The sequence below is a fragment of the Lichenostomus cassidix genome, chromosome 8 (genome assembly GCF_008360975.1).
Source record: "Lichenostomus cassidix isolate B80296 chromosome 8, HeHo_3.0, whole genome shotgun sequence".
NCBI classification, from domain to species: Eukaryota; Metazoa; Chordata; class Aves; order Passeriformes; family Meliphagidae; genus Lichenostomus; species Lichenostomus cassidix.
In genome coordinates, this window is record NC_139489.1 from 14066252 (window position 1) to 14081297 (window position 15046).

The 15046-nt window shown below is 37.3% G+C and overlaps 1 protein-coding gene across 2 annotated transcripts in view; it reads right to left on the reverse strand.

The window, feature by feature from the left end:
• Positions 1-15046, reverse strand: part of ZNHIT6 (zinc finger HIT-type containing 6) — a 34333-nt gene that overhangs the window by 12405 nt on the left and 6882 nt on the right. For both annotated transcript variants that reach the window (XM_085067992.1, XM_085067991.1), the window contains exons 6-8: positions 10543-10611; positions 9660-9740; positions 9067-9147 (exon numbers count right to left, since the gene is read on the reverse strand). In XM_085067992.1, coding sequence (XP_084924118.1) covers positions 9067-9147; positions 9660-9740; positions 10543-10611 — 231 coding nt within the window. The remainder of the gene's footprint in view (positions 1-9066; positions 9148-9659; positions 9741-10542; positions 10612-15046) is intronic.

Sequence of the window (15046 nt, forward strand, 5' to 3'; positions counted from 1 at the left end):
GAATACAGAAATGAAGTGATACTGAATTTCAAGAATGCAAATACTTTCCCCATCTCATAAAAAAAAAAGAACAAAAATCCAGCAGCAAGTAAAGATGCTATAATTCAAGTGCATCATGGCAATAGTTCTTTACACACATGGGAATTTACTCACTTTTTGAGGCCAGGCAGCTTCACAAACTGCTGAAAAGCCCAAGGTTTACAATGCTTTAAATATTATAGAGCTGACATATGAAAAAAAGAGTAAACCACAACCATGTAAGGCTACTATATGAGTTTGATAAAGAAACAAAAGAGCCTGAGTTAACGAGAGCCAGAAGACTAAATGTGATTATGGAACTTCACAAGGGAAAAGTTCTGATTAATAAGACAGTAAGCTGGCTACTGCAGATGAATGCCTTAACTTAAAAAAACTGAAAAGGTATCAGTGGCATACTGAGTGGAAGAAAAAGCAGTGCATAGTTCCCCAAAAATGCTGACAAGTCAAAATATGAAACTTGTACCACTAACACAATACTGGCATGATCACAGGGAAAAAGCCAATGTTGTAAGTCTGCTTTAATGACAGCATTCTGATACACAGCCCCATGAACCTAACAGCAAATAGTATTAGAGATACAAGTTGTACCAAGGAATATCAAAGGATGCAATAAGAAAACTCTTAATACATCATGTTCAGAAAACTAATATGTCAAATCTCATTTGACAAATTAATGTAAGCAAGCAGTACACTGCTAAAATAAGCAAACAGGAAACTCATGACAAATCAGTCACTGTAAACTGGCAATACTTTCGTTGTTATACTTGGGTTAATCTAATGAACCTCCACCTCAGGAAGAACTGACAATTCTCTAATTTTGAATCCCCAAATAGCAACTATTAACTTCCACATTTGGCTCATATGGAAGGAATCTAAATACCTTTAACCATCTGTATTAAATGGTGGAAACATACTCACATATTTATACTTATTTTCATGGGAATCACAGTGTCATAAACATTCCATTACGGTAACAGGTTACCAATGCTTTACAATGGAAAAGAAAAGCTGTGAAATATTGAAAATAAATTATTCTCTTGGGAAACATGCAGGAAGGTCAAGTCCCTACTTGGCAATGTTGAAACAATCGGCCCTAGCTCACTTCCGCCAAGAAAGAGAAAAAACAGAGGGATTCCCCTTTGGCAGAATCAGGAGGAAATAACAAGTTTTCTCTTTCCTGACCAGAACATGAAGAAGTTTTCCTCTACTCTGTCTCCGTAAAAACACTGATGGCTCTGTTGCCATGTTTCAATGTGGTGCAGATTCCAAGTTCAGCCTATCACTTCAACTGTCCTCAGCAGAGTTGGTATCATTGCTTCTAGAAGACTTTTCAGCCTTCCCAGGCTCCTGGTCCCTGAAATTAAGAAACTATGCTAACTTTTTGTCAGCATCTCATTGGTTTTTTCTCCCGAGAAACCAGCAGCAAGTCCTCTTTTTCCTTCAGAAAAATATTTTAACAGCAACCCACAGAGTTGAGTTAAGCCCCTCAGTACACCTCACAGCACTAGAATGGAAGAGGACAAATAGTTTGAATGTCACTATGGCTCTACAGCTCATTTTTACCAGCTTCTTCCCTCAGCCAAGGGGCAACAGATTATTCAACAGGATTTTTCCAATTATAAAATTTTCTTGAATTTCGTAGCTTGTTTTCTTGCCTTCAGGTCTGCCTTATATGTGCATGCTACATAGCAGATGAAATTCCATAAAGGCTTCTTCCATACTACACATATGTTACATAGTGACATACATAAAGAGGAGTTCCTCTCTGTTCTCCATTAGAAAGGGTAGGCTGGAGCAACCTGCAAGATTTGCTCTTGAAACAGTCTTTCCTAGATGCACCTTCTAAAAAAGGACAGAAAATCTGCCTGTGCATGTGCTGGGCAGGCTACTCCCATGCTTTAAGCCCATATGATGAAAGAAAGAGGACACTGTGTACAGTTTTCTTTCTGTTTTATAATACGGGGTCTGCCTACTTGCTCTGCAACCATTAAGTGTCGGAAGGTCTTCAGATCTGCCTGTCGAGCTTACAGAACACCACTACATGACTAGACAGGTCAAACCACTAACTAAAGCCAACTGAAACACCTTTATTCTCTCATCCTCCACCTCTTTACTTACGTATTCCTCGTCAGAAAGTTGTCTGAATTTAACTTGCTGCAATACAGATAGCAGAATTTTAGAGTTGAGGTTATGATTTCAAATAAATCTTTGTGCAATGAATGTCTCCGTCAGCAACTCTCTAGCTGGGACACTCTAGAAACCCTAATGCAATACCATTAATTATAAAACCAAGTTCATCCAAAAGAATTCAGCATGGATTACAAAACACTGGATTGTTACTTTAAAAAAACAGGCGTCTGCTGGTTCATAAAGGAATCCCTTTCAAGAAAAAAATGATTGCTCAAGATAGTAAGATGGACAAACTGGGTTTTTTGAAATAATCCCAAAAATCTTTTGAAAGGTCAAGTAATTGTAGTCAGACATCACAAACATTTAGCTATGCATGCTAGAGATTCAGACCATACAAACATTATACTCAGCAATTAGTTTTCTGCTTTCCATCTATGTTGTGTAATACAGGATTTCAATGAACAATGTAAGTAGCTAGGAAGGAAAGTGACTGTTTTTTACAGTAAAAGCTGTGTAACCTGGCTTCCGCTGCTCTGCATCACTTTTGTGAGCAGAGACTGATGTTCAGATAAAGGAGCATGTGAAAAATGACACTGAAATGGATGCAGTACCAAACTAGGAAGCCTGAAATGACCTGCAGGAAAATGTAAGGAAGTATTCAGTAAGAAAAGCTGAAGTTTTAATAAAAAAACCCCCACAAACCAAAATCTAACTCTCTGGGAAAAAACAGCAGCAAGTATTAATACACAGGAGGTGCTGTGTTTAAGAAACAGACTACAAACCCAATTCTATTTCCCCTTGAACAGCACGAAGTCACCAGTGCCTGACTACAGCTGTGCAGCGAAGAAAGACTATTGTAAGCTGGCTCCTGCTTTTGTAAAGCTGGCAGGACTGCTTTTGTGCCAGCTGCTGCAAGCTGGAGAGGAGTAATGAATTCTACTGTCAATCTTCTGGCATAGGTTAAAGCCAGCTTGGGGTCTGTTCCAACTCATGCCAAGGCCAGCAGTTCAACGGGGATTTGTATGCTTAATTCCTGTCTCATGTATACTGTGTACTACACAAATGTGAAAAGAAATTACTTCCTAAGTATGACTGGAGAATCATAAATAAAGCACCCCACACTTTTCAACATTTGCAGAAAATGCAAAGGAGGAAATAATGCTTGAAACATGCCAATTCTAGCACATTTGTTCTGCAAGATGAAGGAGTATTTTTGAAACGAGGTCTAATATGAGGATAAAATTAATTGATCCATGCACCACGTTAACATCAGTGACTGTTTAAAGAAACTGAGTTGTGAAAAGCAGAAAGGAAAGACCATACACTCTCTTGGTATTACATGAATTTGTTCACAAATGATAATGCAGAAGGAAGTGCCCAAGGAAGACAGTATGAAAAATTAAAGAAAACATTAACAGATCATTACTTGAGACTACCTTCACAATACTTCAATAGAATAGGGTTTTTAAAATAATCTTACAGTAACTCACAAAACAAGTCTCTAACAGGCATTTTTAAAGACAAGGAAATAAATAATCTAAATGCTACATTAAATAATATTTGGCCCCATTACATTTCTACTACTTCTTGAATTCCACGATGACTTTCCAAAAGTCTGTTGGCTTATTTGCACATACTAAAGCAAAAAGCTTCACCTTCCTAAATCTATTACTGTGACTACTGCTACCTGCTGATGTGATCTAGCCCTTAGTTATTTAAAAACAATAGACTACAAAAGAAAATTCTGTCTGAGCACAGAGCTCAGTCATCCAAGGAAATAACTCTCATTTCTGCCAGCTGATCTTGGGACAGGGAAGTGATCCAAAATTACCAACATCATCCAGCCTTCTGGTAAGCAACTGAATTCAATCAGTTACAGCAAAACAAGTGTTCATCTCCATAAAACAATGCCATTTAGCAGAGGAGAACCTCTGATACTTATTTAGCACCTTTTCTTCTCTGTGCTCCACAAGAATTAAGTGGAAAACATGCCATTATTCTCATGTGCCCAGCCAGTGCTACCACAGAGTTAAACAGCCCCTTGATGTTGGAACTGGCACAAAAATCCTTTCGGTATTTTTTGCTTTCTGAGTAATTGAAGCATGAGCTGTACCAGTACTACTGATACAGAAAACAATTCTACAACTGATTCTGTATCCATCCTTGTATGATGTGGAGGTTTTACAACAGAAAAGCAACAGGATTTGGTCTGGTAATGCTCTGTACTCCAGATCCTTCAAGGATGTGGTCCTCTGAAAGCAGAGGACTTGGCAAAACTTTTAAAGCCAACCAGATTGTATTTTCCAGGCACCTAAATATTCTGTGCCTACTCCTACCTACAAATCCCCAGAAAGTTTTCCACAACTTACTCTGAATCTATGCTCACATGCTATTCTGAATAGGCCAAAAAAGAACATTACTACACAAAAGACTTAACACTGATGTTTAAGAAATCATTATTTTGTAATTCTATTAAACCAAATGCATGTGATTAAAGTATTAACTATCTAAACTAGATTCATGCAAGATGTTACTGAATCCAGTAAAAGAGATACTTAATTTGTGTGGTTAAAGCTCATTTAAGTTTATTTAATTGTCTCTGAAAGTACCTACTGCAAATTAAGTTGCAGTTATTTCTCTTCTAGAAATAGGATCATCTTCTATGATAAGGCTGAATTTCACCTTAAGTATCTCTAGTTACAAAACAACCTAACTCCTGACTATTAACTCACTAATAAAAATAGCAAGGATCTGTTTCATTAAGGAATTCTTTTTGGGAAGGGCTGGTTGATGTTTTGGTTTAGTTTTTTTGTTACACAAAGCCTGATAAGGCTATTCTGGGGAAAATGAGAAGGTGTATTTCCCAAACCACACAGTGCAATTTGGCTGTTGCACCTTTCCTTTCCTGGAAAAAGCAATACCCTTACCATATGCAGTCACTTTGAAGGCATCCCAAACAAAGCTCTGAAGATAGTCAGGACACTAATTTATCCTGAAGAAAGAAAATACCACTTTATAAAAGAATGTAGACTTGTAAAAATCATCCAAGAGGCAGAAGTTAAACCTTTCTTAGAATAGTTACAGTTGAGAATGGACACCAACCACGAACTAAATATTGCATAACAGGTGATTAAAGCAAGCAGTACCAAATGGAAAAGTATTCCAACCGATTCAAACGCAGATTTTTTCCAAACTTCCTTTAGAACCAAAATATTTTAAAACAAGGAGAGAGCTATGTAACACTTGTTTTTTGAAACCTTCCTTCATAAGATTCCTCATAAAGTAAGTGTAGCTAATGAGAAGACTATCAGTTGTAATTTAGAGTTACGGAGTATGAGATTATAGGTAGGGACGAGAAGACATGAAAATATGTTTTAGGTTACCTTGATTAACTGTGGTGTGCTACCAATTCAAACTGAAAGCAATTCTTACAAGCTGGTTTTAGAGAAGACAAAAATAAGAACTTATCACAAAGTTCTCTAAGAACTGCCACCACTGATGATAAAAGACACATAGCAAGAAGAAAGCAAGCACTGTCTTTGGCAGCTATACATGATATCTGCACACCAGTGGTCTTCTTAAGTTCTGCAGAACTCCTGTGAGAAAGCAGAAATCGGTACTTCATGGCAAATTTGTATTTCTGGAGAAAGAAAAAAATAAACCCCAAAAAATTTAAAGCATTCTACAAAGGACCTTCAAACTAAAAGGCTGATTTGCTGTGAAACAGAAAACAGTCAAAACTAAACCACAAACTCCTGTTTCATAAACAATTGCAGGAAATACTAAAATCCTTCTGTAACGTACTTATCTTAAAACTAGAAGACTAACAATTTATAACCCATAATAATCCTTTTTAGATACTTTATGAAACACCACTGCACTTCCTCAATAATACACAATTATAACTATGAAAAGGATTTTTTTCCAAAAGGTTCTGCTAAGCCTAAAACCAACATCTGATGTAACAACATATGTTTACAACTCTTCTATTATCTAGTGCTTGTGGAGAAGAAATTGTTCTGGTGAGCGCAGAAGTTGTAGCTAACACAACATTCACACAGACTTACATGTATGAGTAGCCTACACCAATCCTACTCCTTCAGGCTGCCCAACAAAGTGCAAAAGAGCATTTTGCCATACAGGAACATACAGCCTAAAATCACACAGAACGAGGAGGCACAGGATGAGAAATTACACTGAGCTGACAGTGGCATTCAAAGCTACACAAACCAGCAGTTAATGCTTCCCACTGCTAGAGAAACACAGATAAAGAAAGGTGAGGGAGCTCTGTCTCGACTCAGATTTTGTTCAATAGAGAAGATCACTAAGCAGCAAGCTGGTCATGTTTCAATCACAAGTACTTCCACTGCAATTCCAGGTATTGATCCATGGAGTAAGAACCATTACTCTCCAATTAGCTCAGCGGTGAGGAACTAAAAGAAGAAATCTAAACAAATTCTCTATGCAACTACAGTAAAAATCTGAATTCCCTCACAGAACCTTTGTCACAACAACCATGCTGAGAGAGCCTGCTGGCACAGACACAGCTTATGTTGACAGAAGGGATTTTATGCTGACATAGCAGTCCCATCATTTCAAACAAACTTTGCTCTTTCCTTTCAGGAGAGGAATTTTTTTTCAGTATGCTGTTTCCTTGACCTGTCTGCACTGCCCCAGCTGGGCCTGCTCCACCAACTTATATGAAAAGATTCACATAATGTCCAAGTGAGGAACTGCAGTTCTCAAGTCAAAACACACTTCTGTTTTAACTTTTCACAGGTTTTTCTGTACTTTAAACTTTACATTAAGTGAGATAAGTAATTACTCCAACCTCATTATCAATCAACACAGGCTGGTTCTGGGAATACAGATGAGTCTCAAACTTAAGAATATTTAAGTTAATTTAATTTAATGAAAAAAATTCTTGCTCAAATGTCTCCTATAACATAAGGAAATGTTATAGATATTTCAGAAGAGGGAAATGGTTAAGTAACAAAAAAACCTAATGAGCAAAAGAGATAGTCAACTTTTATAGTAAACTGGTTTATTTCCCAAACCTTCTACACAGCTTACATACTGCACTTCAAAAGATTAAAATGTGAATTTTATCTACTGTTACAAAAACAACTTTTCCTTCTTTCCTAATAAAGAAAATGTGAAAGACCGGTGCTTATATTGTCAATGTCTTTTCAGGTCCTCATACCACCCCACCAGCAAGTAGGCTGAAAGGCACAAGAAACTGGGAGAAGACATAGCAAGGACAACTGATCCCAACTGGCCAAAGGCATATTCCATACCATACCACACATGGTCAGTATATGAATTAAGGGCAAAGCTGGACATCGGTCAGTGGATGGTGAGCAACTGCAATGGGCATCACTTGTTTTGAATATTCTAATTATTTTATCATTACTATTATAATTCCTTCCTTTTTTGTCCTATTACACTACCTTTATCTCAACACAAAAATTTTAGTTTTTTCTCTCTGACCCTCTTCCCCACCCTGTTGGGGATGTGGGGTTTTGTGTGAATGCCTGAGCTGTGTTTAGCTGCCTGCTGGGTTAAACCATGACATCCAGTCAGCAGGGACCTCCTCAGACTCCAACACCTTTAAAACATGATCAAGAGGGGTCTTGCCATTACATCCAATACCTCTTTCAGTACTCTAGGATGAAATCCATCAGGCCCCATGGACTTCTGAACATTCAAGTGCAAAGCTGGTCCTTACAATTTCAGTGTCCACAAATGGAAACTCACTGTTAACCACAACTGGAACACTCAGACACAGGGTACTGGGCAGTCCAGGGCCTTTCATGTTTTCTCCCTGCATGTAAGAACCATGGCTCTGTATCTTCAAATTCACATAAAACCAACAGGTTTCTAGCTGGCAATTCTGATGGCAAATGTTACAACCATTTTTCAAATAATGATTGAAAAGAGAAAAAAAAAAAATCAATCAAAATCATTAAGAGTTTGCGCTAGAATTTCAAAAGTACATCACGTATGTTTTAATAGTGCTGGGGAAAAAAAACCAGCCTAAACTGGAAGCTAAGTTACAGCTAAAATTCTTTTATTATACCTTTATTCCCCCATTAGAAATAACATATTTTAGGGAAGCATATTATTTACATTTGTTACATTTGAAGACAAGAATGTACTTTCAGATGCCTAACTAGGAATCAGAGGCGAACCACAGTAAGTTATGATACTAAGCTGATACATATCCTTTTCAGTAACAATGACAACAGGGTGGAGTGTTCACAGTGGTATTTATACTAGCAAAAAGTATTTTTTTAAAGTTTAGTGTTGAAGTTCAAGATTATTGTCTGTTCTGGAAACAAAGAAAACCATTCTGCACAAGTCTGAATTCTGAAGACACAAAAGCCCACACCCAGAAATATGGTAACCTGAAGATGATGAGCAAGTAACTTTGAGAAAAATGTGTAATTTCAAATGCAGTCAATGGATTCTGATAAACACATTATTTCTGTTGCAGTGATTTAAAAAGATAACTCTCCTCAACTATCACTTCAACTCCCTTGGAGAGGTTAACATATCCAGAGGAACTTCTGGAAGGGAATGGATGTCTACATTTCTGTGGGTCAATACAGTTATTTAGCATTTTAACATAAACCTATGTTCTTACATTGGCTTGGACTGCTGCTGGAGCAGCTCAGGTATGGGAACACTCAACAACTGCACTGAAATTTCAATGTTGATATAAGACAAAGAATTAGCATTGTTGCTGAATCATTTTTAAGACCTTTTGTAATCACTCACTGAAGTTTAATCCATGAGATTATGTAATCTACAATTGTAATATTAAAGAATAAGAAACATGTTATATAATTTCATTATTTTTAGTTAGCACGCTCACATACTGAAGAAGCACCTTACCTGACAGAGTTTCGGCTCCTGTTTTCTATTTTCATTAAAATTCTTACATCTGACTGAGGAGATGCTGTATAGATTTTTAATCTGAAAAAAAGGCAGCAAAGATGCAGAAATGACGTACAGTGACTTTTCTTCCTGTCATTCATAGGAGATGGATATCTTATGCATGTCAACAGCTAAAATAATGTATTTTTTCCTTGAAGACAATAATTTGGCACATATTAAGTGTTTCCTATAAATAAGGGTTAAAATTACTAGTATGTTTTTCTAATTATTCTGAAGAAAAGGCTTACTGTCACCTCCACTAAGGTTAATTATGATGCCATTTTTCAGAATTACAGGTGCTTTATTTGGTCTTTATGCCATAAGTCAATTTTTTAATATTTTCCTGTTTAAATTTGGTGGCTGTACTCCAGGGTTTATTGGTGGGTGAATGTTAAAATAGTTTTCATCACAGGAATTAAAGATGTATCGCTGACTGGGAACTCAGCTTTGCAAGCTGAAAGTGCAACTAATTTAAGCCATATATTCAGAACCATTCCCTTCTTTTATTAGTGCATTAAATCAACTAGGCAAAAAAGTTATTCAATACACACCTTTGACAAACCACAGGATCTGACTCCACTGGATCAATGTATGGCTTGAGGATATCAGCAAGTGTTTTATCGTCAGGCACCCTTTCACCAAAGATAAAAATCAAGCATGTGAGACATCATTCATCATGAACAGAAATATCTGTAATGAGTCACCTGAAGGAAGGTGTATATTAACATGCTTCAGTGGCAAAGCTGAGTAGCTTATGGGAGAATCATAAATGTGTATCTATACTGCATAGATACGGGCAGCTTTATCTCACTTTCAGCACTGGGATTTCACAGGCACACACAAGGAGTAAACAGATGCATATCTCTAGTTTCTAACCCTGCAAGAGAAACATGCTGTTCCTGCAGCCCTAGAATAGACAAGGGCATACTTCTCACCTCCCTTCAGGCTAGGAAAAAAGGAGAAAGATTTGTCAACAAAACCTTATTTTTTTGCCTTTTCAAAATGTGTTTGTGGACTTTCCTACAAAGCAAACAATGGATATATATACATTTCCCCCTGTATAAAGTTCAGCTTCAGAGTGCAGGTAAGGAGGGATGGCAAATCTTGCTGAACATGTGCTCCATGAGAATAGAGTATGTTAGGTGTGGGGGTATTACTATTATGAATATACAAACTCTCTATTTACATGGAGAAAAGAACTAACAACCAAACATTTTGCCTGGTTTGGAAAGCCTGCAAGCTTTCAAAGAGGAAAGGACTATACAACTTCCAGTATTTTTCAAATTTAAATCCCCTTTTAATTAAGACTAAAATTAATACCTGAGTTTACCTTATATAACAAAACTAGGTAAGAATTGACCAAAATATTTTGCAGTTCAACTTCAGCAGATTAATAATTTAAACTTAAAAAATTTTTTTTTCAAAGCTCTGTACCCTTTTAAAGTGTATTCAGCATGACAGTGAGGAAATACGAGCTTCAAATGCCAGTAGAACTTGTTCTCCCTGAAAAGAAAAAGAAATGTGTATTCTTAGTGTTAGTTGCTAACAACTAGTATTTATTTTTTCTATAAAGCTTGGTAGCCTACAGCATGGGTACAGAAGAAAATACATACTTAAGATTTTGAATGACTCCAAAGAGTAAAAGTGGCATGCAGAGAAGTTGAGATGTCCTTTGAAAGACATAATGCTCTCACATTCTGCTGAATTTCAAGTCCTAAAATGGAATGAAAATGTGTTCCTACCAAACACAGATATCACCAATTAACTGATCAACAGTATTTCACATTTTAAAAGGGAGTATATTCTAGCTGTCCTCTAATTTCAGAAAAGGAAACTGCTTTTTGGCCTATTACCCAGGACAGATTACCAAACTTCTGCAACAGTAATAGCCAGAGAGCCAGCCAGAGTCCCAGGTCCTATACAGGGAAAATAGGGGACTCCACTTTTCACAGCAGTGATGACTTCAATAGAAAATGTGTCATGGCAGGGAAGGAAGTTGCCTTCTGGCATAACATGGATAAGAGAAGTTAGAACAAATGTTTTACAGAAAGATCATAAAACTTTTGGTAGAGATGTCACATTCCTTTCTTCTGTATGTTAGTTGTTATTTTTGAGACCCATCCCCCCTTTCCAGCTAGCATAATTGATACCTGAGAACAGAGGCTACTGAAGCATAGTTTGAGAACAGTATAATGTTAAGAAAGGCAGTTATTATCTAGAGAATACTTTGCTAAATCAGGCAGTCTCTACTTATCTTTTTGCTCATTTGCAGAAAATCTGCAGACACCTTTCTAAAAGAATCCCCTAAGAGAAAGCACAATCTAACAGAAAGCACAAGGTAGGTTCCTGGCCTTTTTCTCTGGTTTGGAAATTCAGAGTCATGACTTAGAATTCAGAAGTCAAACACCTATGGGAAGCACACGGACATTTAATGGTGTCTCTATTTTAAACTACTTTTTTAAACATTATTTAAGACCAATGAATCGTTGTGTCTAGGATAATCACCCTCAGTTATGCAAAGATTCTGGTCTACAATAGAAAGTAAACAGTGTTGTTCCAACATGCTGTTTAAGTTGTTTATCAGGCAGATGAAACATTATCCAGCAGGTTCTAGCTGGCTGCAGAGATGAGTGTACGTGCATCCACCAGCAAAACAGTAAACTCAGCTGCTAAGATCAATTAAACTATATCAATTTTTAAATGCAAGCACTCTTTATCAAGTGAGCTTATCACATAAATAATTCCCTTACCTAGTTGTTCCTAGGAGAAAACTGAGTTTTACAGCTGAACTGTACTTTCTGGAGTGTAAGTAAAATGAGACACATTAGTATTTACCAAAAAAAGAGCAAGCAGGAACCCCCAGCTCCAAGAAGGTAATAATTAGAATAAAAAGGATTAACGAAGCCCAGGATCCCCAAAGAAATGTGTGTCTCAACAGTTGTGTGAGGATCCCCAAAGAAATGTGTGTCTCAACAGTGTGCCTTGTGATTCCTCCCTTCTCTTTGCTCCTGTTTATTAAAGTTGAGAATGAGAATGCCTTCCTTGAATAAGAAGGTGAAATTAGAGAACATCAGGTCTGAAAAAGATAAGAAGATTGTATGACCAGAGCTGGAGGATAACACAGAAAACATTACTAATCATATAGCATATATATAACCAGAAGCTGGAATAATATTTGGCCCCATGAATTTTATGCCACTTTGCATATTGGTATGATAGTCTTAAATTACCAAACTGCAAAATGTTTTGCTATGACTCAAAATCAATGAGTGGAATTTTGGGAGTTTTTTGCAAGGCAAGTGAAACAAGGTTTTGCAATTCTCATCTTGAGAGCTGAAGGAAGCACCAATGCTACCACACACAGAGCAAACTGGTATATCAATAGGGTTATGTAACCAGTTCAGCTCCCTTGCAATTAACAAGCTTGTGACTCCTCTCAGACACATTAATATCTGCCATTTAACATGGAATGCTATTATTTCAAAGCAGTTTCACAGGGGGACTTTAGTAAAAGTAAGTAAGCTTTAGACACAGAAATATGGTCACCAGCATTAGCTGAAGGAAACACTAATGATGGGCACATTTATTAAAATGTTTCTAAGGAACTGTTCATATGAGGGTATTGTTCTATTTTATTAACTAACATGAAGCTTGCTAGCATTTTTTTATTTAACTCACCATCTTTCACAAGCTTTTTCAAACAGGCCATGCTTATCTATTCCAAGTGACCAGCCCTTTCTGTGATACTTCGATCTTTAAATCAAGGCAGCCAAAGCAATGAGACAGACAAACCATGACACAGCTCACAGAAACCTGTATGTGGCCCAGAGTGCTGTCTCTAACACAGGCACTTGAAAAATAAATGCTCCAGGAAAGTACTTCAAGCTATCTGCTACCTGTTAGGAACATTCTTTATGTGTCTGTACAAACGGCTGTCACACAGCACATCTGCATTTCACATGCAAGACTAGTTCCCTGTGGGCTCACTGAGGTAGCCTCAGTTCATCACTGCAGCTGTAAAATTAGCTTAAGAGGGTTCTTTTCAGACTTCCGCCCTAACTCCCCCTTCCAGGCACAATCTAGTCTATGGAATAGTGCACAGAAAGTGCTGTGAATCAGGGAAGCTGAAGTTAAAAAGCTCATTTCTTCTAAAAAAGTTCCACTTTGATAAAACAGAAATGTTGTTTTTTTCCCTCAGCAAGCTAATACCAAAACTGCAGTTAATGACTTCATCTCTCTTCAAAGTACTCTTACCTGGAAGTAAATGGCAAACAGAAAGAGGCAAGACAGATTAAGAACAGGATAGAAGCAGGCAAGAAAAAAGGAAGCCTGGAACAGCAGTAAGCTCATGCTCTTCACTGTACAACGGAGTCTTGAAAAACAACATGCTGGGTGTCTATTATTGAAGTGAAACATCCCTCACCATCACTAATCTGTGCCCAGAGAACTTGATGTCAACTGTAGATGCTATCAAAGCTGCTTCACAACAAGTTCTGATTAAAGCTAGATATCCTGGCTCCAGATGTCACTGACTTCATTTTCCATGATGGCTCACTGGGGTAGTATTTCCTTCAAATACAACGGACATCTACCATGTTCATTTTCTAAATGAAAATGCCTAATTGAGTAAGTCATCTGCATCTGAGTAACAGCTCACTCCATGAAGCATTCCATGCTACTCTGCTGCCATGGAATGCCGCTCCAACAGTGCCCTGGTTTTTTGGATACCAGGGCACTGACTATAAAACTGCCAAACACCAGAGATCTGGATGAGGCACAAGTACATCACTGATGTCAGTAAAAGCAGCAATCATAGCCCATCCCTGCATCATTTGGCTTCATATCCTATTCTGGCTACTTCAGAAGCGCAGAAATGGGAAAAGAAGAGCCAAGCACCTCTCCCTGCATGAGATGTAGATGCAAAATACGTTCAGAACTGCACAGGCTGTTTTGCAACTACTGTTCTTCTATGAAAAGCAACGATTTCATTTCTCCTAAAACTTCCAAAAAACTTATTTTCTGTCATCAACCGTCGTTTGCCCAGAACTACATGGAAATTATTTAAAAAATTTTCACAGCAACAACTGAAAGACTTTTATTTCTGATGCTACAAAGACAGCACCAGTATACAGAAATTGGCTGTCTCCTCCAGCTGGTTCTCAGACCAACTGCAAAAATTTTCATCATCTTTACAGTTACTGCATTACCCAGGAAGATGCTCAAAAAACTGTGGGTGTAGGCAGTACAGCTGCTGGGAATTAAAGGCTGATCTACAAAGGATTCTTGTTCTCTGTTATGTGCTTTGGCAATTTTCTCTAAGTGTTTAATGTTTACACATTTTTAAAAAAATACATGAAATTTCTCATAAAGCTTAACTTTCTTACTTTTCTTACCTTTCTTAATTAGGTTTCTTCCGAACATTTCCTCTCAGTTTTGTTTAGAATGCAGTAGAACTGTTTTAAATGTGTTTAGAAGGTGTTCTTAAATGTGTGTATATACATATGCAAACTAAAATATTTATTGACAAAAATTCCAAATTCATCACATCTTAAGCCACCAACTGCAGTTCTGGCTCTGCAGAAGGTATTTCACTGTCAGCCTGCCAAAGATAGTGATTCACTGATGATTTTGTTCCAGTTTTGCAACTAGTATTCTTAAAATATTAGTATACAGGATATCTTCCATCAAAGTGCAAATACTGTAGTATTTCCTGCCTGTGTCATTTTGAATTCATAAAAGAGACTAAAAGGACATAAGGAAGTTTAATGACAGACATGTTATCCTTTCATCTGATAATAACTGGTGCTCTCACAGAATGCACTGATGTTTAACTGAAGTACTGGGCATTCAGTATGTACAGTTTTGGATAATATTGCCTTCCTCTACTTCCTTTAGCAATGTAACTTTCTTCTTGGTGGGTCCAAGAAAGCAAGCAAAA